The sequence below is a fragment of the Anolis sagrei genome, chromosome 6 (assembly GCF_037176765.1).
Source record: "Anolis sagrei isolate rAnoSag1 chromosome 6, rAnoSag1.mat, whole genome shotgun sequence".
Classification (NCBI taxonomy): domain Eukaryota; kingdom Metazoa; phylum Chordata; class Lepidosauria; order Squamata; family Dactyloidae; genus Anolis; species Anolis sagrei.
This window is the reverse complement of record NC_090026.1, coordinates 123,575,758-123,597,230: the sequence shown is the minus strand read 5'-3', so window position 1 is coordinate 123,597,230 and position 21,473 is coordinate 123,575,758. Positions and strand designations below refer to the sequence as shown.

Here is a 21,473-nt window from a genome sequence, read left to right as displayed (position 1 = left end):
GTATGGCTATGATAGTTGGAAATTACAAGGGATTTTGATCTAGCACAGGTGTGTCAAGCTCATTTTCCTTGAGGGCCACATCAGTCTTATGGTCACTTTCAAAGAGCCATTGAATCCTTGGTTGGACAATCCATAGATGGACAACTATAAGTTTTTCACACAATGTTTGGTGCTCCTTAGTTTTTACCCAGTTTGGGTTCCCAGATGTTCTTGAAAGATAAATCCCATCACTTTTCATTATCCATGACATGGATTGGGGATAATGGGAATTGCAGGAGAACCACACTTGAGGGCTGAGCTTTACCCAGTTTGGGTCCCCTCTCAGAGGTTCTTGAAAGATAAATCCCATCACTTTTCATTATCCATCAAATGGATTGGGGATAATGGGAATTGCAGTCGAACCACACTTGAGGGCTGAGCTTGGGGAAAGGTTAAAGGACATTTCAAAAGTCAGACATATCTACTAACTATATATCTAAATCCAAACCCCACTCTCCTGACAAAACATAATAAACTACATCCTTCCAGATGTTCCTGTACCACAACTCCCACTAGCTTTAGCCATGATATCTAAAGATGAGGAATACAGGAGTTGTAGTCCAGCATCTTGGGGGGATGGGGCATAAAATGACATGATGGGCTGGATTCGGCTTACAGGCCTTGAGTTTGACCAATGTGGTCTTGATTGAGAGTCAGTGTGGTGTAACTGCTTGAATTGTGAACTTCAGCTTTGGAGACATGAGTTCAATCCCCACTTGGAAACCTATTGGGTGACCGTTGCCAAGTTGCAACCTTAGAGGAAGGCAAAAGCAACTCCCCACTGAGCAAATCTTCCCAAGAAACCCCTATGACAGTCTTAGGGTTGCCATAAGGAAAAAAAAACCATATAGGCACACAACAACAAAATATTGCTTCCAGAGTTGGAAGGCTGGGCTTACAGGGAAGGCACCATACTTAGATGTTACTAATATGATGCTATTTATATAGCTTTTTTTTATTTGTGGAGGACAGAGCCATAAAGGATACTTGCAAAATTCCTTGCCCTTGACAAAAAAATAACATTGACATGTTTACTTATTTATTTTGCATATTTGTATCCCGTCCTTCTCACCCCTGGAGAAGGGACTCAGAGCGGCTTCACAACAGGCATTCATTCAATGCCAACAGCAGTAATAAATTATAAAAGCAATTAAAACAATTAATTAATGCTTTAAAATTATGAAAACATTGTTAAAATCATGCAGGTTTGAAATCATAGTTCAGGCCAGTCCATTGTCATTCACACAAATCGGGTCTCATTCTAAATTGCTGCCTCTACTGTTTGAACACTTGGTCCCATAGACAGGTTTTGAGTTTCATTCTAAAGGACAACAAGGGTCAATCTACTGCCCTTGGGTAGAGAGTTCCACAGGCGAGGGGCCACCACTGAGAAGGCCCTGTCTCTCATCTCCACCAGTCACATTTGCGAGGGTGGTGGGACCGAGAGCAGGGCCTATTCTGTTGATCTTAGACTTCACGATTGTTCATAGCAGGAGATGTGTTCAGATAGGTAAGCTGGGCCAGAACTGTTCAGGGCTTTATAGGCTAAAGCCAGTACCTTGAAGATATTATTATTAATATATTAAGACAGGTATGGGCAAACTTCACATATTAAGACATATTAATATATTAATAAAACTTCACATATTATTCACATATTAAGACAAGGATGGGTAAATTTCGGGCCTGCAGGTGTTTTGGACTTCAACTCCCACAATTCCTAACAGCCTCAGGCCCCTTCCTTTACCCCCTCAGCCGCTTAAGCGGCTGAGGGGGTAAAGGAAGGGGTCTGAGGCTGTTAGGAATTGTGGGAGTTGAAGTCCAAAACACCTGGAGTGGCCAAGTTTACCCATACCTGTATTAAGACATTGTTTGGAGACCCTTTATTTGCACAAATCCTCTGCCATCCTATTTTTTGCAGGCAAAAGCAAACTGCTGCAACCTCTGTCTTATTTTACTCTCTTGGCCTCACCCTTGGCCACACATGTCCAGGTTCTAATCTGTGAAATGTCGCCTCCAACTCTATATGATTATAGAGTTGTTGGCCATGATTCATAAATGAAGGTCATGAAATACAAAAGGTGCTGCTTTTGACATTTCTGTGCCAATGTTGTTGAAATTAAACATTGGCACGGGGAGAATCACTAACTGCACTCAACTGGTGATAACTTTCAAGTCTTGATTAATGCTTTATAATGTTTCATTTATCTATGTACCTTTACTATTGGAAGAGGGGAACCTAATTTTAATGGGACTCTGTTTCTCCTCTTCCCTGCTAACACCTTGTAATATTGTGATTATGCCCTGTTTCTATATCTATATAAATAAAAATGTAATGTTCGTTTGTGGGATTAACAGAACTCAAAAACCACTGGGGGAATTGGCACCAAATTTGATCACAAGACACCTAACAATCCAATGTATGTCCTTCACTCAGAAAAACTGATTTTGTCATTTGGGAGTTGTAGTTGCTGGGATTTATAGTTCATCTACAACTAAAGATAATTTGAACTCCACCAATGATGGAATTGAGCCAAATGTGGCATACAGGACTCCCATGACCAACAGAAAACACTAGAAGGGTTTGGTGGCATTGACCTTGAGTTTGGGAGTTGTGGTTCACCTGCATCCAGAGAGCACTGTGGACTCAAACAATGATGGATCTGGACCAAACTTGGCACGAATACTCCATATGCCCAAATATGAACACAGATGGAGTTTGGGGGAAATAGACCTTGACATTTGGGATTTGTAGTTACTGGGATTTATAGTTCACCTACAACCAAAGAGCATTCTGAACCCCACCAATGACAACGTTGGGGCAAACTTCCCACACAAAACCCCCATGACCAAAAGAAAATACTTAAGGCCACCTAGTCCAACTCCCTTCACAAGGGCAAGGAAACATAATCAAAGCCGTCCTGACAAAGAGCCATCCAGCTACACACACACACACACATGATTCACACACAGAGGGAGATAGTATCATAGATTTGAAAGAGACCCCTAAAGAAGGACAATAATATGTTGCATGTTCCACAGTAGGCAAACCAGACAATCTCTACATCAACACTGGCAAAGAAAGAACAAGAAATACTGTTTACCCACAAACATAAAGACATTAGAAACCAACAATTTCCCATTACTTTATTTTTCAGATCACCAGACTGGGCCACAGCAGCACGTGGCAGGGGACGGCTAGTCTGTAATATATTCTCAACTCCTAAATGTTGCCCTGTTTGTTCTAATTGCATTGTTAGGCTTTCATTCTTTAAATCAGGCATGGGCAAACTTTGGCCCTTCAGGTGTTCGGGATTTCAACTCCAACAATTCCTAACAGCCTACCGGCTGTTAGGAATTGTGAGAGTTGAAATCCAAAACACCTGGAGCGACGAAGTTGGCCCATGCCTGTTTAAATGGTTGGTATCTGGCCCCGTAATCAGATTTCAATCTGGTTGGCAGATTTCAAAACATTATGTGTGGTTTTCAGAAAATGGCTCCCCATTCCACTACCCAGACAATGCATTTGTAGTAGTTCATTTTATTAGGAAAGATTAAGTTACTAAGTCCAATGACGCCATTGCTTGTCTCTTCCTCTCCAATGTCAGTTTTCCCCCAAGAGACAGAAAGGCTCACCAGTGCATTCTCTCTACAGCCTAGTGCATTCTCTCTAGATTGGACCTTGGAAATGTTACTTTAGATTGCAGTTTCCAGAAACTTTCAAACCAACGTGATTAACAGTCGAATTGAACAATTCTGGAAAATGTAGTTCCAAACCCACTCAAATAAACAGGTTCTGCTCCAGGCAAAACTCTTCTAGAACATTGCCCAAACTTTTAGTCTTTCAGTTGTTTTGGACTTCAGTTTCTAGAAGCCCCAACCATCTTGGCCAATAATTAGGAATTCTGCAAGCTGAAAGATCAAAGTTTGGGAGACACTGCTATAATAATAATAATAATAATAATAATAATAATAATAATAATAATTTATAACCCGCCACCATCTCCCCATTGGAGCCCCCGGTGGCACAGTGGGTTAAACCCCTGTGCCGGCAGGACTGAAGACCAACAGGTTGCAGGTTCGAATCCGGGGAGAGGCAGATGAGCTCCCTCTATCAGCTCCAGCTCCTCATTCGGGGACATGAGAGAAGCCTCCCACAAGGATGATAAAACATCAAATCATCCGGGCGTCCCCTGGGCAACGTCCTTGCAAACGGCCAATTCTCTCACACCAGAAGCGACTTGCAGTTTCTTAAGTTGCTCCTGACATGACAAAAAAAGTATCTCCCCATTGGGGATTCAGGGCGGCTAACATGAGGCCAAACCTAAAAGTACAATACAATACAATACAATACAATATAATACAACAAAATACAGAATACAAAGAACAAGAATTACATCAGAAAACAATTACAGTAGCAAAATAAAATAATAAAGCAAATTAACACAATATAAAATCGAACAGGATGGGCAGGCCAAAACCCTGGATGAGACAGGAATAGAAAATGTGTCAGTGAGGGGAGCCCAAGAAGGATAAAACAATGGGGTAAGGCTTTCAGTTTAGGATGGGGGAAAGTGCATCATAGGGGCAACACTATAGATGGGGCAAACAGAAGTGGGAGAGATGGTCACTCTCCAAAAGCACATCGGGAAAGCCAGGTTTTCAACTTTAGAGGAAGGATTACAATTAGACTCTCTCATGAGGTTCCTCTTTGCCCATTTTAATGCCTTCGGGAATACACACAAAAATTACATTAGTAAATGGTAGAAATCTTTGTCCTGGGAGTCTACTTTTTGAGCCGATTTCCCACTTCCCATGTTAAACAAGAACTGTTGACTTAAAAGGTAAAGGTTTCCCCTGACATTACGTCTAGTTGTGTCCGACTCTGGGGGTTGGTGCTCATCTCCATTTTTAAGCTGAAGAGCCAGCGTTGTCCATAGACACCTCCAAGGTTATGTGGCCAGCATGACTGCATGGAGTGCTGTTACCTTCCCGCCAAAGCAGTACCTATTGATCTACTCACATTTGCATATTTTTGAACTGCAAGGTTGGCAGAAGCTGGGGCTAAAAGGAGGAGCTCATCCTGCTCCCCGGATTTGAATCGCTGACCTTTTGGTCAGCAAGTTCAGCAGCTCAGTGGTTTAACCTAATACGCCACCAGGGGCCCTATACTAATATTGTGCTATGCTAATAATGTAATATAATAATAGTATCATGTAATACAATATAATATACAATATAATAATAGGAGCCCCCGGTGGCGCAGTGGGTTAAAGCACTGAGCTGCTGAGCTTGTTGATCGAAAGGTAGCAGGTTCGATTCCGGGGAGCGGTGTGAGCTTCCGCTGTCAGCCCTAGCTTCTGCCAACCTAGCAGTTCAAAAACATGCAAATGTGAGTAGATCAATAGGTACCGCTCCGGCGGGAAGCAGTCATGCCGGCCACATGCACTCATGCTGGCCACATGACCTTGGAGGTGTCTACGGACAACGCTGGCTCTTCGGCTTAGAAATGGAGATGAGCACCACACCCCAGAGTCAGACATGACTGGACTTAATGTCAGGGGACTACCTTTACCTTTACCTTAATACAATAGTAATAATAATACAATATAGTAATATATAGTAATCATACATTGTTGTTACTTGTTAGGCATTGAATGTTTGCCATTTTTGTTATTTTTGTAATCCATCCTGAGTCCCTTCGGGGAGAGAGGGCATGTTATAAATAAAGTTGTTGTAATATAATAATACTAATATATTAAATATGGTACTTCTAATATATTAATTATGGTTTAACCCGCTGCACCAGTGGGGGCTCCACTGTTGACCTAGGAACTTATAAAATCCAAAACTTTAATTTCAAAAAGTTTTCAAAGCTTCTGAAAATGTAGGTACGTCAAAGCATAAAAGTCTAGCCCCCAAATCTTAATCCTTGGCCTAAATCAAGTTGCTAGTTGCAAATAGAGTAGATTCCTTGAACCACTTATCAAATAGGAAGCAAATGTTCAGGTAAATCCATCGAGCCAAAGGGTTAAGACTGGCGGATAGATGTAGACCACTCTGCTTAATGCTAGAGCTTAACTTAAGAGTTGATTCCACCTCGTTGAGTTTCACTATGCAGTTTAACCATTTTTCATGCATCATTTCTTCCCTTGAAATCTCTAAATCAATCTGCATGCGTGATTAAAAATGCTGAGTAAAATAGCAAATGTAAATAGTGGAAAAATTCAAGCTTGAAGAATTTGCATAAAGCTCTTCCCCCTCATTGACTTTCAGCTTCATCACAAGAGCTACAAGACTTATATGTGAAACTTTCTAGTTCTCTCCCTTTCCCTCACCCCTCTAATAATCTATAACATTCAGAGACAGTGTGCTTTGCTATTGATAATGATCTGTGGGTTTTGAGATTGACCAAGATTGACCAATTGGATTAAAAGCAGGGTTTGAAGTCATATGTAGTCATGATGGCATAGCCCATTATCTAGGATAGGGATAGATATGTTTTGGGGGATGTGTCATGAATGACACATCTACATAAGTGCTCAAATTGTGTTCAAATTATCCTTGAAGGCATCTTCCTTGATGAGAAGATCTGCAATAGTGAAGGGATGATCATCGCCACTGTCAGTTTTCCATAGCAAAGCATATCTGGAGCAGAATAGTAGGAGTATTTCATGGTGTCCTCTGAATTCAACAGGGAACATGATTATAAACAGTATCTCGAACTAAATAGGTCTAGGGCCAATTAATATATGGATGAGAGGCCACCTCAGAACCCTGATCTTTAATGCTTTCTGTTCCCTCTTGGAAGAAAAGTAGTCTATAAATGGAAAAAAGAAATGAACAAATGGTACATGATGGCACCCAGTAGAGTGGTGTCCAAGAAAGTTGGCCATGAACGCAACTTTGGGTCATGGACATGATGGAGAACCTATTTGGAAGGCATTTCATGAAGCCAGGAGCTACTGAGTTAACGAAACGCTCATGCAATCTCCAGTGGTGTTTGTGTGTATGTTCCATGAATTGTATTTCCAAATAACTGTGATTTAATTCAACAGGTTTTTAGGAGGATTTACAAAACTAGGTAAAATTTCCATACTTTGGAATTTCAGGGTATGGAGAGATTTAAAAACAATTCCGCACGTTCCAGGTAAGAGAAATCCCTGACTCTTGCATCTCTGCTCTCAGCTACAAGTGACTATATATATATTTATATATTTTCCTGTGCTCTGCCTTCCTCCCTACCCGAACCCTTCTCTCTCTTGTTTTTTTCTCTCTTCTGCTGTCATTACTTTGCTGACGTTCTTGTCACGGTCTTCTTGTCTGTGACTTTCCCTTGTTTGCAGATACATAACTGAATTTGTGGACCTGGGCAATGTATCAGCCTTACGAACGTTCAGAGTTCTCCGGGCGCTGAAAACAATCTCAGTCGTTTCAGGTGAAAAGAACAATACCAGGTTAAACACTTGGGCCACTGCACTCAACATGGCTTCCACACCATTCCCCCTAGCAAAACGGCTGTCAGTAAGATGTGGCTTTAACTATGATCGGCACATAACGTGGGAATGGATGAGTGTAAGGAATGGAGACCTGTCAATAGAATACTTCTTTGTGTGTTTCCCCCAAACCCGCCCAGCATCCATTTTTGGGTGGACCTCCAAGGTGCCAACATTTCCCCAGATTCCCTTTGCCAAGATCTCTCATCCCCATTTGCATACGTTCTGGGAATTAAGTGAACACTTTAAGGCTGACTTGGGATCTTGTTAACTTTAGTATGACCAAATTGAGACGTTTTTGAAAGCATTTTCCAGTATGAGAACTGCTTGGGATAAAGTGTACCATCTAAAAAACAAAACAAAAGAAGATAGTATACACAAATAAGTGTTTTTAATTCAAACAATAATAATAATGAACCCACTCAAGCAAATTTGTTCGAGCTAATCTGGCCAATCTGCAGGCTAAACTAAAACTAAGCACCATTTATGGATGGAATGAGAAGTAAAGCATGGGAAGGACTTAATGTTGTCCTTCTTCATCATTATCATTTGACCTCAATTAATTTTGGTCCCAACTGACAAATGTGGGTTACTGTTAAAGTATGTGTTCAATCTGCTTGGAGGATATTCACCACAAACTCCATCAGGACAAGTTTTCAACTTTCTTATGCAACTCCTTGAATTGTCAAAGGCTTTCATGGCTGGAATCGCTGGGTTGCTGTATGTTTTTCAGGCTGTATGGCCATGTTCCAGAAGCATTCTGTCCTGAAGTTTCACCTACATCTATGGCAGGCATCCTCAGAGGTTGTGAGGATGCCTGCCATAGATGTAGGTGAAACGTCAGGAGAGAATGCTTCTGGAACATGACCATACAGCCTGACAAACATACAGCAACCCAACTCCTTGGAGTTTTCAAAGGAGAATATCCCAGTTGATCGTGTCCTTTCCCCACCTTCTCTCATTAACTCATGTTAGTCAAAATCGGATGCATCTCCAGTTGTCTTTCTCAAGGCTCAAGATACTTACTTAATATGGATGCTATTCTTTCTCTCTCTCTTTCTCTTTTGTTTTACTCAAATTGACAAGGGAGCTTTCTCTGAAGGCAAATTGATGGGGAAAAATAAACATGCCCTTGGCGTATCTATGGACAGGTCCCATTCTGCCTTCGTGTTTAACATATTCGACCTGCATGGCAAGGTAGAGGAGATGGCAAAACAACCCCGTGCATGGTAGTTCCTGTAGATGATTATCCTGAACAGATGTTGGCAATTACAGGTCAAAAAATAGTCTAAAGAGACCGCTTTAAAAATAAATAAAACAGGAGGGAAGGAGGGAGGGGGAAGAAAATCAACATCCATTTAGGAGCTGGGAAGAACTTTTCAGTCCATTAGATGGCAAATGTTAACACCATGAAGCTCACCATTGAAACAAAACACCCCAGCGACAGCGCACATTATTTCTCCAGCGAGGTTGCATTTAAGGGACAAATGCTGTAGTTGCTGCAGTGGTAATTTTCAGAGAGTAATTGGTACATTGCACTATGGCCATTGAAGTCATTGGCAAAACGTAATCATCTTTAATGGATGTGGATTTCCTCCTACAGTATCCCCCCTCCCTATGAATCCTGGGCATGCACAGGAAGGAGGAAAGGTGTAGATTCAAAAGAAACCTGTATTTTGAATGCAGTAAGTAGTGTGCTTGGGTGGATTAGTTGTCATCAAGCTATGACAGTTAAAGTGGTGTCAAACTGCATTCATTCTACAGTAGAGATCAGGCATGGACAAACTTCAACCCTCCAAGTGTTTTGGACTTCAACTCTCACAATTCCTAACAGTTGAGGTTGAAGTCCAAAACACCTGGAAAGCCAAAGTTTGCCCATGCCAGGTATAGATGCACACTTACTCTGCTTTCCCCATATCTCCACTTGCATGGCCTATGAAACACTGTCTTTTAGATTTGGGTTACTACAATCCAAAATAGAAATTTTCCAAATCTCTAGCATCAGAACAGCTCATTTGGTTTCCCTCAGTTCTCAATATACTTCCCCTGCGAGAACGGGAATCCCATATCCACTCCTTATTTTACTTGAGGTGAAATTTCAAGGAATCCTCCAGTTTAGTTGTTGCCCTGATAATTAGTTATGTTGGATTGACATGAATGTAAGTCCTGTTTTTCTTTTATTTACTTCTTATTGCAGAGTTGTGATTCTCAAACAACTTCACCCAACCAAAATTCCCCCAGGACTCACCTTTTGGCTACTGGAGTATTCACTCCTCAGCCATTTGGAGACCAGGGATAATAGGGAAAACAGCAGAAAGTTCTGTCTCTGTAGCCAGACACAGAATGAAGACACCATCTTCCAGGACTTCTGGAGCACTCTTGTTGCTCCTGGTAGATGATGCCCACATTTGGCTCTAAATGGATATGAAGTAGAACTTACAATCGGTGAGTCCTGGGGTGGTTCTATGCCAGGCATGGGCAAACTTTGCCCCTCCAGGTGTTTTGGACTTCAATTCTCACAATTCCTAATAGCCTACTGGCTGCCTAAACACCTGGAAGGCCAAAGTCTGCCCATGCCAGATCTAGCCAGCATGGAATCATAGAATCATTGAGTTGGAAGAGACCTCATGGGCCATCCAGTCCAACCTCCTGCCAGGAAGCAGGAAAATTGCATTAAAAGCACCTCTACAGATGGCCATCCAGCCTCTGATTAAAAGTTTCTGAAGAAGAAGCGTCCACCACAGTCCAGGGCAGAGAGTTCCACTGCTGAACTGCTCTCACAGTTAGGAAGTTCTTCCTAATGTTCAGTCGGAATCTCCTTTCCTGTAGTTTAAAGTCATTGTTCCTCATCCTAGACTCCAGGACAGCAGAAAACAATCTTTATTTATTTATTTCATACATTTGTACCCCATCCTTCTCACCCCCGAGGGGGGACTCAGGGTGGCTTCACAACAAGTACTCATTCAGTGCCACCCACATTCATAAAAATGCATTTAAAACACTTCAATAAAACATTACATTAATAAGGCATGTGTTTAAAATTATGCAGGTTTGCAATCCAAGTCTGTGACAGTCTATTGTCATTCCTAGCACTTGAGTCTTCTACTCAATTGCTGCCTTTATTGTTCAAACACTTGGTCCCATAAACAGGTTTTGAGTTTTATTCTAAAGGAAAGGAGGAAGGTAGCCAATCTGATGTCACTGGGGAGAGAGTTCCACAGGCTTGCTCCCTCCTCCCTATGACTTCTCCTCACCTATTTGCATCACTCCAAGCATTGAGCGATTGGCTTGACCCGTGTTGTGCCTACTGGTTGCTGTGACAAAAACAGCAGTGAGTGCCATATCGGGTTCTTCGGCCACTGGAGCCTAAGGAAAATGTAATGATTCTGTAAACATTTGTGACAGGTTTCATCTTTGAATGAGTCCAACTGTTTACATGGTTTGAAAGTTGTAGTTTGCACCAGACTCTGGGGAGGAATTTGGAGCAGCCCATGACTAGCTAACATAGTTCAGGGCTGTGTTAGGCAGCTTTGGCCCGAGTTAACCTATATCTGCTCCATGCATCATTTAGCTATCATAGAGTTGATTCGCTGGCACTTCCTGCTAAGGGCTAAGGAGAAGATGTATTGTAATTACATCTAAAATGTTAGGATACATTTTCAAATTCAGGCTCTCAGCTGTTCTGTGTGGAATCCATCATGCCAAGTATTCCCTCAACGCTCTTTCCCATTTCAGTTTATAAAAGGAAAGATGCAGCACTTTGGTTGTGTCATCAAAATTGGTTTGTGTACCGCAGTTTTGATCCTGTAATCCAAATAGTCCCAAAAAAGTAACTTTCCCAAGCACTTTCTCTCTGCTGTGCAATTTATTTCATCACCTGGCTAAGCCTGTCAGCCTGATAAAATGCCCTTTTCAGGAAGGAAGAAAGGATGAGGCATAGAGCCCTGTGGAAAAATATTCCGTTGGAAGTTTTGACAATGATAATTGCGTAAGAAGTTGTGCGCTCCCCTCAGGAAAATGGCTTTTTGCATGGGAAGGGCCTGGTATAATTTATCTGGGTGCTGAGCACCATGCTTCATGCGCTCAGAAAAGAGCATACGAGGCAAGAACCAAAATAAACGTCCTGTGTCCCTGTTGCCTTTGACTTGAATACTAAGCAGAAAGCCCTGCCTTACCTCAGGGCACGCACTTCAGCTTCCATCTTGTCTCCATTTTGAACCAAGCAAAGTCCAGGGCTGGCTTAGACGTAGCAGCATCCCAGGCAATGCCCAATGCCACAGTGGAGAGGCACCCGAGGTTTATTTCCCTCCCCATGAGGACATACACTCGAAATTAACCCTAGGGAATTTGAGGGGCATGTTTTAATTTTTTGGAAACAAATCATAAATCCACAAAGTTGTGGGCCTCAAGAATGGCCTCAAGGTTCACGTTTCATCCACTCTGGACTTCTGAATTATCCCCAAAATGAGGACAAAAGAGGACACATGTCTGCATAACATTTGCATGTGCCAATTTCTGCGCCCAGAAACTGATTTAAGTTGTGGTTTCATCTGAGATGTAAAGCAGACTCTCAATTTTTCTCATGCTGAGAAAGCTGTTCACCATACTGAGATCTTTTTTGTCCTTGGATGAGCATAGAAGCCTGTTTGATTTTGGTGCTTTTTTGTGCAAAATGTTTATGTAAAACTCAATGCTTGTAGTTTATATAAAATAGAATGGTCTCTGCATGATACCAAGGGCTCACTGTATACATATTTTAATCATATACAGTTTCCCCCAAACTAATGCATGGTGTTCAGTGCATTGTTTTCATTCTAACAGTAGCCTCAGAATGTATGGATTTCTAATGTAAGGTGTCAGTCTTGGGAGGTCTGGAATAGATGGCTCCATCTTGTACACCAGTTACAAAATCATATGCAATTACAATAGTGTAAATGATGTGGATTCGTATTTCCAGTTAGGAAGAAGTGACCCACAAAATCTTTGTAGCATGGCAGCACCAACTGAAGCATTTCTCTGGTTCTAGCAAATGGAGCACTTGGAAAGGATATCTACAGTGCCCTCCCAGACAGGGAGCATATTCAGACAAGCAGTTGGGACAGGATCCCAGAGGGTCTATCGACTACCTATTCTATCATCCCCCTCAATTGGAGCCCTCGGTGGTGCAGTGGGTTAAACCCCTGTGCCAGCAGGACTCAAGACCAACAGGTCGCAGGTTCAAATCTGTGGAGAGGCGGATGAGCTCCCTCTATCAGCTCCAGCTCCTCATGCGGGGACATGAGAGAAGCCTCCCACAAGGATGACAAAAACATCAAATCATCCGGGCGTCCTGGCAGATGGCCAATTCTCTCACACCTGCAGCGACTTGCAATTTCTCAGGTCACTCCTGACATGACAAAAAAAAAATCCCCCTCAATCAGGAGAGTGATGAAGATATCATTGCCCAGCACTTTAGAGATGCTAGTCTCTAAAGAGAGGGTTCTTGGCATCATCAGGAGTAACTAACTATGAAGCTGCAGCTAAATTATCATAGCTATGTTGACAATGCAATCTCACAACCATTATGTGACTAAAACTAATTTATTTCCCATCCTCTCTTCTTTTCACCACTAGTTAAGCCAATTTTAGGCCCCTTTGCATCTTGTCTTCTCCACCAATTCAAATCCCTCATAGTTCTCATGCCTAAAACCAAAGAATAAATCCAAATCCCCATCTAAACTGCCATATAATGCAGTTCAATGCAGTTTAAACTGTTATATTAGTCTACCCCGAGCATATATTGTAGTTTCAAATTGCATTATTATTATTTATTATTTCTGACCTGTCTTGGGTCACACTACAGTCAAACACACAAGCACTGGAAAAATTCTATAAACACACATATTAAAATGTAGTTCCATAAAAGATACATATTAGAATGTATTTCTATAAAAACATATTAAATACACAGGGCAGAGATTAAACATAGGACATAAGTTTAAAATTCATGCTTAAAACTGGCTGGGCAGGCCTGCTAGAAGAGATAATAATAATAATAATAATAATAATAATAATAATAATAATAATAATGCAACTTTATTTATACCCCGCTACCATCTCCCCAAGGGACTCGGTGAGGCTTACATGAGGCCGAGCCCGCAATACATCAATAATAAAAGCAATAACAAACAGCAATACAAAACAGTTAAAATAAATTTCATAAACAAAAAATAAGCAATAAACATTGACAATAGCACAACAAATGTTTAAAAAAACCTATGGCTGTGCCAAATGTAATAATTAAAATTTAAAAAATAATGCTGAGTATGAACAGATAAAATATAACTGGGATAGGGTATATAATAATAATAATAATAATAATACAAATAACAGCAGCAGCAGCAACAACAACAACAACAACAACAACTTTATTTTTGTATCCCACCACCATCTCTCTGAAGGGATTCAGGGCTGCTTACATAGAGACCAAGCCCAGTTAGATGGGTTTTAAATTCAGACAGCTCATTTAGATGCCATATTCTAGAGGCATTTTCTCCTGACGTTTCGCCTGCATCTATGGCAAGCATCCTCAGAGGTACGGAGAAATGTCAGGAGAAAATGCCTCTAGAACATGGCCCTATAGCCCGAAAAAACCCACAAGAACCTAGTGATTCCAGCCATGAAAGCCTTCGACAATACATAGCTCATTTAGATGTTGGATTTCTTCCAGTAGATCATTCCACAGTCGTGGGGCAGCCAATAACAGTCACCAGTTGGCTGGTTGGAATAATGCCCTGCAGAAGACTGAAGTGTTTGGGGTGGATTGTATGGGAAAAGGTGATCCTATAGGGACCCTGGACCCAAATCATGTAGGGCTTTAAAGGTCAAAACCAACATCTTGTACTTTGCCCAGAGACTAATTGGCAGCCAGTGGAGTGACTTTAGGATAGGTGTAATATGTTCACTCCTAGATGCTCCTGTAACCAATCTGATTGTCGTAATTTGAACTAAATAGAGTTTCCAAATTTGGTACAAAGATAGCCCAACATAAAGCACATTGCAGAAGTCCAGCCTTGAGGTTACCTGAAGAAGGTAGCATGCACTACCATCTTCAGGTCCTTCAAATCTTGGAAGGGGCGCAGTTGGCGTATCAGCCGAAGCTAATAATAAGCACTCTTGATGGTCACATCTATGTGGATTCAGGAGCCTTTGTCCCAAGCTGTGAACACAGTCATTTAGCAGGAGTGGGACTCCATCCAGAACTGGTTGACATACCTCCATCCCTAGATTAGGCCCCTTAATAGGAAGCACCTCTTTTTTGTCTGGATTCAGTTTCAATTTGTTTTTCTTCATCCAGCCCATTATCTCCTGCAGGCATCTATTCAGGGGAGACACACTATCCTTAGCTAAAGCTGTTTTTGAAGGCATGTCAATGAGGTCCAAGTAGAATAGTTGCTGGGACATCACCTCTAATGAAATTAAAAGCAAGTTGGAAGGTTCACCCTAAAGTGGGACCTCAAACTGGGGAAGCCAAAGGTGTTTGGAAGAGGGCCCATGATGTTCCCCAGAAGGTCCTCAAATGCTAAAGGACACATAGAGCCTTTGTCAAACGAAACAAGGAATTTTGAGGAAGAGCCAAATGTTTGTGAGAAGCCTTGGTGTGCTCCTTATTATAAGCTTTGGAAAGCCATGCCAATGGAGAAGATGGAAAGAAGAGAGTAAAAATATTGTTAGTGGTATAGCTTTTGGCCTATGTGTTCTTTCTCTTGCTAAGAATGCCATATGCTCAGTATATTAGCCTTGCCGTGCATTCAGTCATGCTTTCCATTTCTACAAAAGGCCTAGTTAAGGAAGTGTTCCTAAGGGAGATGATACAAGACAAGGGGATACAAAGCAAAGTGTTGATTGCAAATCCTCTTGTTTTCTCCAGAAACAGGAAGAAAGGTGTTTGATGGGGAAAATTGCTGATTGCCAACATCTGGTACAGATGCCACCAAGAGCAGTAACACAAATAATGCATCCTGGTTCTCTGGGGAGGCCCTGGGTGGGATGGGGATATGGGATGTTCAAGCTGAGTATCGCTTGCTGTTTTTAACGCTTCACTCCATTTTCCTCTCAAAATTATTTCTTATTTGTGGTAGGATTTCAGATTAGGATTAGAAAGAATATTAGGAAATACCAGAAAAATGTTTTTTTCAGTATTGAGAAATCTTAAAGCAAGGAATCCTGGGCAGTTTGAGAAGTCCTTGTTCCATGCAAAATTCACATGTGTTTTTCTCTCACACACAAACTGCATTTTCTGTGCAGAAATCTATTTTATCTGAAATCTGTTTTGTCTGGGCAACAGTTGGAAACTTTTGTGTGGAATCAATCTTAAAGAGTGAACAGGCTTCAAAAACTTCAAAAGTATTTGGAACTTTTCTTGTGGCAGGAAGAAAACTGCTAAAATTATCCATTGCTTCCTTCAAGAATGAAATTGGTGTGAGAAAGAAATACATCTCTCTCTCTCTCAGACCAAGGGCGGAATTTACCCAGAAATAGATGCGCCATGAAAGCAAATCCAAGCAACACAAGATTAGTTTTAGTTAGTGGGCTGTGTATAGGAGAACTTCATCCAAAGTCCTTCATAATTAACTTCCAATGCTGGTTGAATGGGTTGGATTCATTTAATGATATGGAAACATGGGAGCTCTCATTTTATAGGCCTTATCTGTCCAAGGCTAGTGATGCCTCTCTAAACTGCAACTTCCATGAATCCATAGCATTAAGCTACGGCAGTTCAAGTGGTGTGAAGCTGCATTAATTCTACAGTGTAGACACAAGGGTTGCTGCACAGAAAATGTCACAACTAATTCAGTTTAGTAATGCCATTTTTGGACAGCAAATCTTAGCGGGGGGGGGGGGGGGGGGGTTTGAGCCAACCCTAAAAGAGTTGAATAATACTTGGAGTTGTAATGTCTTTAACAAATGTTTCCAAGCTCTCATATTTATGCTTCATCTTGACAATAGTTTGATACCATTTTAACTGCCATTCTTCTGTTCTATACTGTACTGGGATTTGAAGTTTGGGGAAGTCTCTAGAATCCCCTACTAGCAAATCCCCCTATTTCTAGTTCAGAGGAGTGGCAATAATCCTAACCTCACCTAGTACAAAGCTCAGTACTAGGTGAGGTTAAAAGCTCAGTGCTTCTTGAATTAAAATTCAAACATCTCTATCTCCTTTTTCATGCTGAATGAGTTAAGGTCACAGTGCAGAGGGTTTTTTTAACAACGGGATGTATTTTGCCATTTTTCATTAAATGCTTGACAAAGGAAACCCGATTCTTATACTCCCACAGTGCAAGGTCATGTGAACTGTCTGTTCACCTTCCTTTTCTTTGCAGCTCCAAAAATGTGTATTAGTCATCTCAGATCCTCTTTGTGGACAAAGGCGGGGTATAAATTCAATAATTTTTTAAAAAAAAATTAAGAAGAATTCCTGTACGAGCCTTATTGTAAAGGGCAACTCAGAAATGTCGCAGAAGTTCAAGGAGAGCCACCTCCACCGGCTCTGAAAGGTCTCTTCCCTCCAGCCTAATAAGAACGTTTGCTTCCCTGCTGTTCAATTTAATGCTTGGGTAGCACGAGTTAAACCGATGCCTTTGCAGCTCAGTAAACAGTCCATCCGGTTAAGCTGTAAGGCGCTCGCCCTCCATCGGCATCGTATTCAGCGTGATGGATTATTTCTCCCCGTAGATTGGATCGCGGCTGAAATTCGGATGCGTCTTAACAATTACTTTTTCAGAGCAGGGCAGCTCACTCTGGGGAGCGCAAAGCCCCTTCGGCAATGTTTTGCATGCTTGGCTTTCTCACCCATCCCCATCGCTCATCCGGCACACCTGAGATTGCGCTTGCAATGCCAACCAAGGGGTCACCTGTTTGCAATTTCGCTAGCCCTGCCACAGTGCTGTCCATGTAGCTTCTTCTGCATTCTGTGAGGTCAAACATAATTGAATATTGGAAACACAATTGCAAAAAATCTCGATAGATGTTTACAGTGTGACCACTGGGTCCATGGGGGATACGTTCCTGAACTTACAGTGGAAACAGGTGAACCCTATTGAAATGAACTTCCACCAGACATTATCATAGAATCACCCCGAAAGACCTAGGAAATTCCCAGAAAGGGTATTTGCTATATCCTCCCAGGCAACTCTAGGATAATTTCTGGTAGAATCATTTGGAGGACCTAGAAAATTGCTAGACAGAACATATTTTATTGGATCGGGATACGTAAAATTAGAGGTACTCATCCTGCAGACATGGGGCCTTTACCATATTTAACAATAATGAAAAAAGTATAATAAATTCAACACATAGGCTATGCTACCAAAGTTCCATGAATCCAGTGAGGTTCCAGTGGAAGATCTGATTGCAGGACTCAGTTGTAATACAAAGTTTGGATGTAATCTCAAAACATTAAACAAACAAAAAATACAGATTAGAAAGCAATAATGGTACAATAATTTGTCCTTTAAGAACTTCTTTAAAGGAGAAGAGAAAGGATCCAGAACCTTGGATTTAGAAATGTTTGTGCTAAAGGATCCAGAACCTTGGATAGCTCATTTAGAGCTGTTTGTGCTAAAGGATTCAGCACCTTGGATAGCTCATTTAGAGGTGTTTGTGCTAAAGGATCCTGCACCTTGGATAGCTCATTTAGAAGTGTTTGTGCTAAAGGATCCTGCACCTTGGATAGCTCATTTAGAGGTGTTTGCGCTAAAGGATCCTGCACCTTGGATAGCTCACATAGAGGTGTTGGTGCTAAAGGATCCAGCACCTTGGATAGCTCACATAGAGGTGTTGGTGCTAAAGGATCTAGCACCTTGGATAGATCATTTAAAGGTATTTGCACTAAAGGATGCTGCCCCTTGGATAGCTCATTTAGAGGTGTTTGTGTTAAAGGATCCAGCACCTTAGATATCTCATGTTCAGCTGGGGTTAGGGGTACAGGGCCTCCATGTAAATGGAAAATACATATATACATAATGTTTAGTTTTTTCTGTTTACATAGAGGTCCTCTACCCCTAACCCCAGCCGGCTGCATTTGGTTTTTGGGTTGTATTTAGTTCAGTGGCCCACAAAAATGTGAATGCCTTTCTGAAGGTACAAAACTACAGGCCTTACATTGGGAAATTGGAAGGTGGGGGGAGAGAGAAAGATAGAGCAAAGAAGAGGGGGATGAGTATCAAAATGAAATGTTCTGATGCCTGAGAAGATTAAATATGAAAAAAATACCCAACACAGAGGGGATTATCTTTCTATTTAAAACCATCATAACTGGATGAATAAAGTACACAGTGGAAACTGACCTGAAAAATTAGCAATATTGAGACCACACAGCTTGCAAAAATCTCACCCAGGTGAGCAAGCATTTGGGAACAGTTTTTAAAATATATCCTATACATTTATTAGGTTACTGAATATATATATATATATATATATATATATATATATATATATATATATATATATATATATCCATAAGGATGGGTTGGTTCTATAATCCCCGATGGATCCTCACATCCACAGCACAGGACCACAATGATGATTTGCAACCTCTGATAAGAGATCTGGCATATTAATACGCCGATAAAAGTAATACCGGAGTTGCCACGCTGCCTGTTGCCTTGATAGCATCTGACAACCTGGTCTCATGTTACTTATTGACTAGGGAAAAGGGTTATGGCTGTGGCTTAGCTGTCTCGCCGTCTGTCCTCCAGTAGAGATGAAAACAAGAAGCCAAAATGCAGATTACTTATCTAAATATATGCAGTAGACTCTCAGTTAACAAGAACTCTAGCAACTGGAACTCTCATGCATTCAACAACAGCAACAAAACCCCAAAGAAATAATACTTTCAATTAAATTGAAAAGAAAATCAAATTTTAGCAAAAAATATATAGCAGTGTGCTGCATTAAGTTAAGATTGTCTTTCTTTGCTTTGATTTACTATAATTCAATAGGAATGTCAGGCCACTACAGAGGTGGTGTTATAGTATAGTGTGAGGTATATTTTCAGTTTGACTTATTTTTAATAGGAACTCTCAAGCAACCATAAACTACATTTATCTGGCATCTTCCAATCGCCATCGGAGCCAGTTAACTGAACATTTATATATATATACACACATATATACATATACATATATACATACACATACACACACAGTATATATATTCTGTTTCTTTGTGGGAGTTCAGTATTAATTAATTAAGTAAGTAAGTATTAATGCAGTTTGACTAACTGTCATGGTTCAATGCTATGGAATCCCAGGATTTGGTGAAGCATTAGCACTCCTTGCCAGAAGGGGCAAAAGACCATGTAAAACTACAACTTGCATGATTCCATAGCATTAAGCCACAGCACTTAAAGTGGTGTCAAACAGCATTAATTCTACAGTGTGTAGACATAGCCAACAGCATTAACACAGCATTGTAGACGCACCCCGAGATACTGTTGAACTGCATCTCCGCTGCATCATGCTGCCTTTCCTCAAATCTTTTCCATCCCGTTTGCTTGCTGAGAAACCCAGAGCTTGAAAACATTGTCTCCTTAAAGGTGGTGTCTTTACAATGCAATTTCTTGGCCATTATTTTCCTATTTTGTAGATGTGAGGAGTAGGTAGGTTATAACTATTTATCTGTAGAATTGAACAAACTATACACATTATTTTAGCAAGTGTCTAGTATACATACAAACATTGGTTATTGTTCCATTTCACTTGTATGTCAGCAGATAATAATAATAATAATAATAATAATAATAATAATGGGAATCAAGTTGTACTCCCTGAAAACAATAACAAATTTCACAGAATAATAATAAGGGAGATAAATAACCCAAATAGCACAAAATTGTAATTTAAGAATAGGTATACTGCTTTGAGATGTGTAGAAATATTAGAAGTTTCACTCTCACATCTTTGAAATTCTTTTCATTAATCTCAGAATCCTAACCAATGTTTTGCCTGAACTGGACCCTGAATTGCCTTGAATTTTGCCGTGGGTGAAATTCATTGGGAACTCTACCTCTGCCATGCTTTTGCCACTATTTGGGATGGGTGAATGGTCAGTACTGACACTGCCAGGAAGAGTAAATGTTCTCAGATGAAGCACCCATGTGGGGCGATTTCAGTCCGTAAACCTTCCCGCCTTTGTCTCCTTAGGTCTGAAGACCATCGTAGGTGCCCTTATCCAGTCAGTTAAGAAACTCGCGGACGTCATGATCCTGACCGTGTTTTGCTTGAGTGTTTTCGCCCTCATAGGGCTCCAACTCTTCATGGGGAACCTGAGACACAAATGTGTCCGGAATTACGAGGAATTTAACTCAACCAACGGCACCTTCGCTTCGGACCAGAAGATATGGCCAACTTTGGATGCCTTCCTAAATGATCCAGGTAAACTGACTGCTTCTCTGCTGTTGCTTTCCAATCCCTGCCTGAATACATGACTATATTTCATGAGATATTCAGATGTACCACCATGAAGAAACTCAAGAACTGAAAAATGTTAGTCCATCTTGGTCAATGTCTGGTGTAAGCACAGCATAGCATCACCCTAAAGAGAACCTATTCTATCAGATGTGGATAAATGAAACCACGGATACTAGTTCTGTAGATAGAGGGCTTATGTTGTAATTAAATAGCCAGCCATCCTTGCACAGGTTTCTTATCATGTATGGACCTCAAGGCTTTCAGACAGCAGTAAGGGTCATTTTCCCATGACTCATGTGTCATCCTGAGGGACATTGTTGTTGCCTCCAGATCCCTGACCTTCAAAAAATTGAATTTCTGCTCTAAGATAAATGATTTTCCAGCAGAATAAGTCACACATAATATTTTGTATGTATGTAGATCTCAGGTTCATTTCCCTTGGTTCCTATCTGATACCTTTGGAAAAGTGTGGAAAAGGGGCACTTCT

General features: G+C 41.0%; 1 protein-coding gene across 5 annotated transcripts in view; it reads left to right on the top strand.

Moving 5' to 3' along the window:
• The window catches only part of LOC132778998 (sodium channel protein type 5 subunit alpha-like), a 392,126-nt gene that overhangs the window by 158,287 nt on the left and 212,366 nt on the right, over positions 1-21,473 (top strand). For 4 of the 5 annotated variants that reach the window (XM_067470381.1, XM_060782622.2, XM_067470377.1 and 1 more), the window contains 2 exons: positions 7,386-7,477; positions 20,720-20,950. In XM_067470381.1, the coding sequence (XP_067326482.1) occupies positions 7,386-7,477; positions 20,720-20,950 (323 nt within the window). Of the gene's footprint in view, positions 1-7,146; positions 7,190-7,385; positions 7,478-20,719; positions 20,951-21,473 lie in introns of those variants that run through there. The other variant, XM_067470380.1, reaches the window with a different exon arrangement.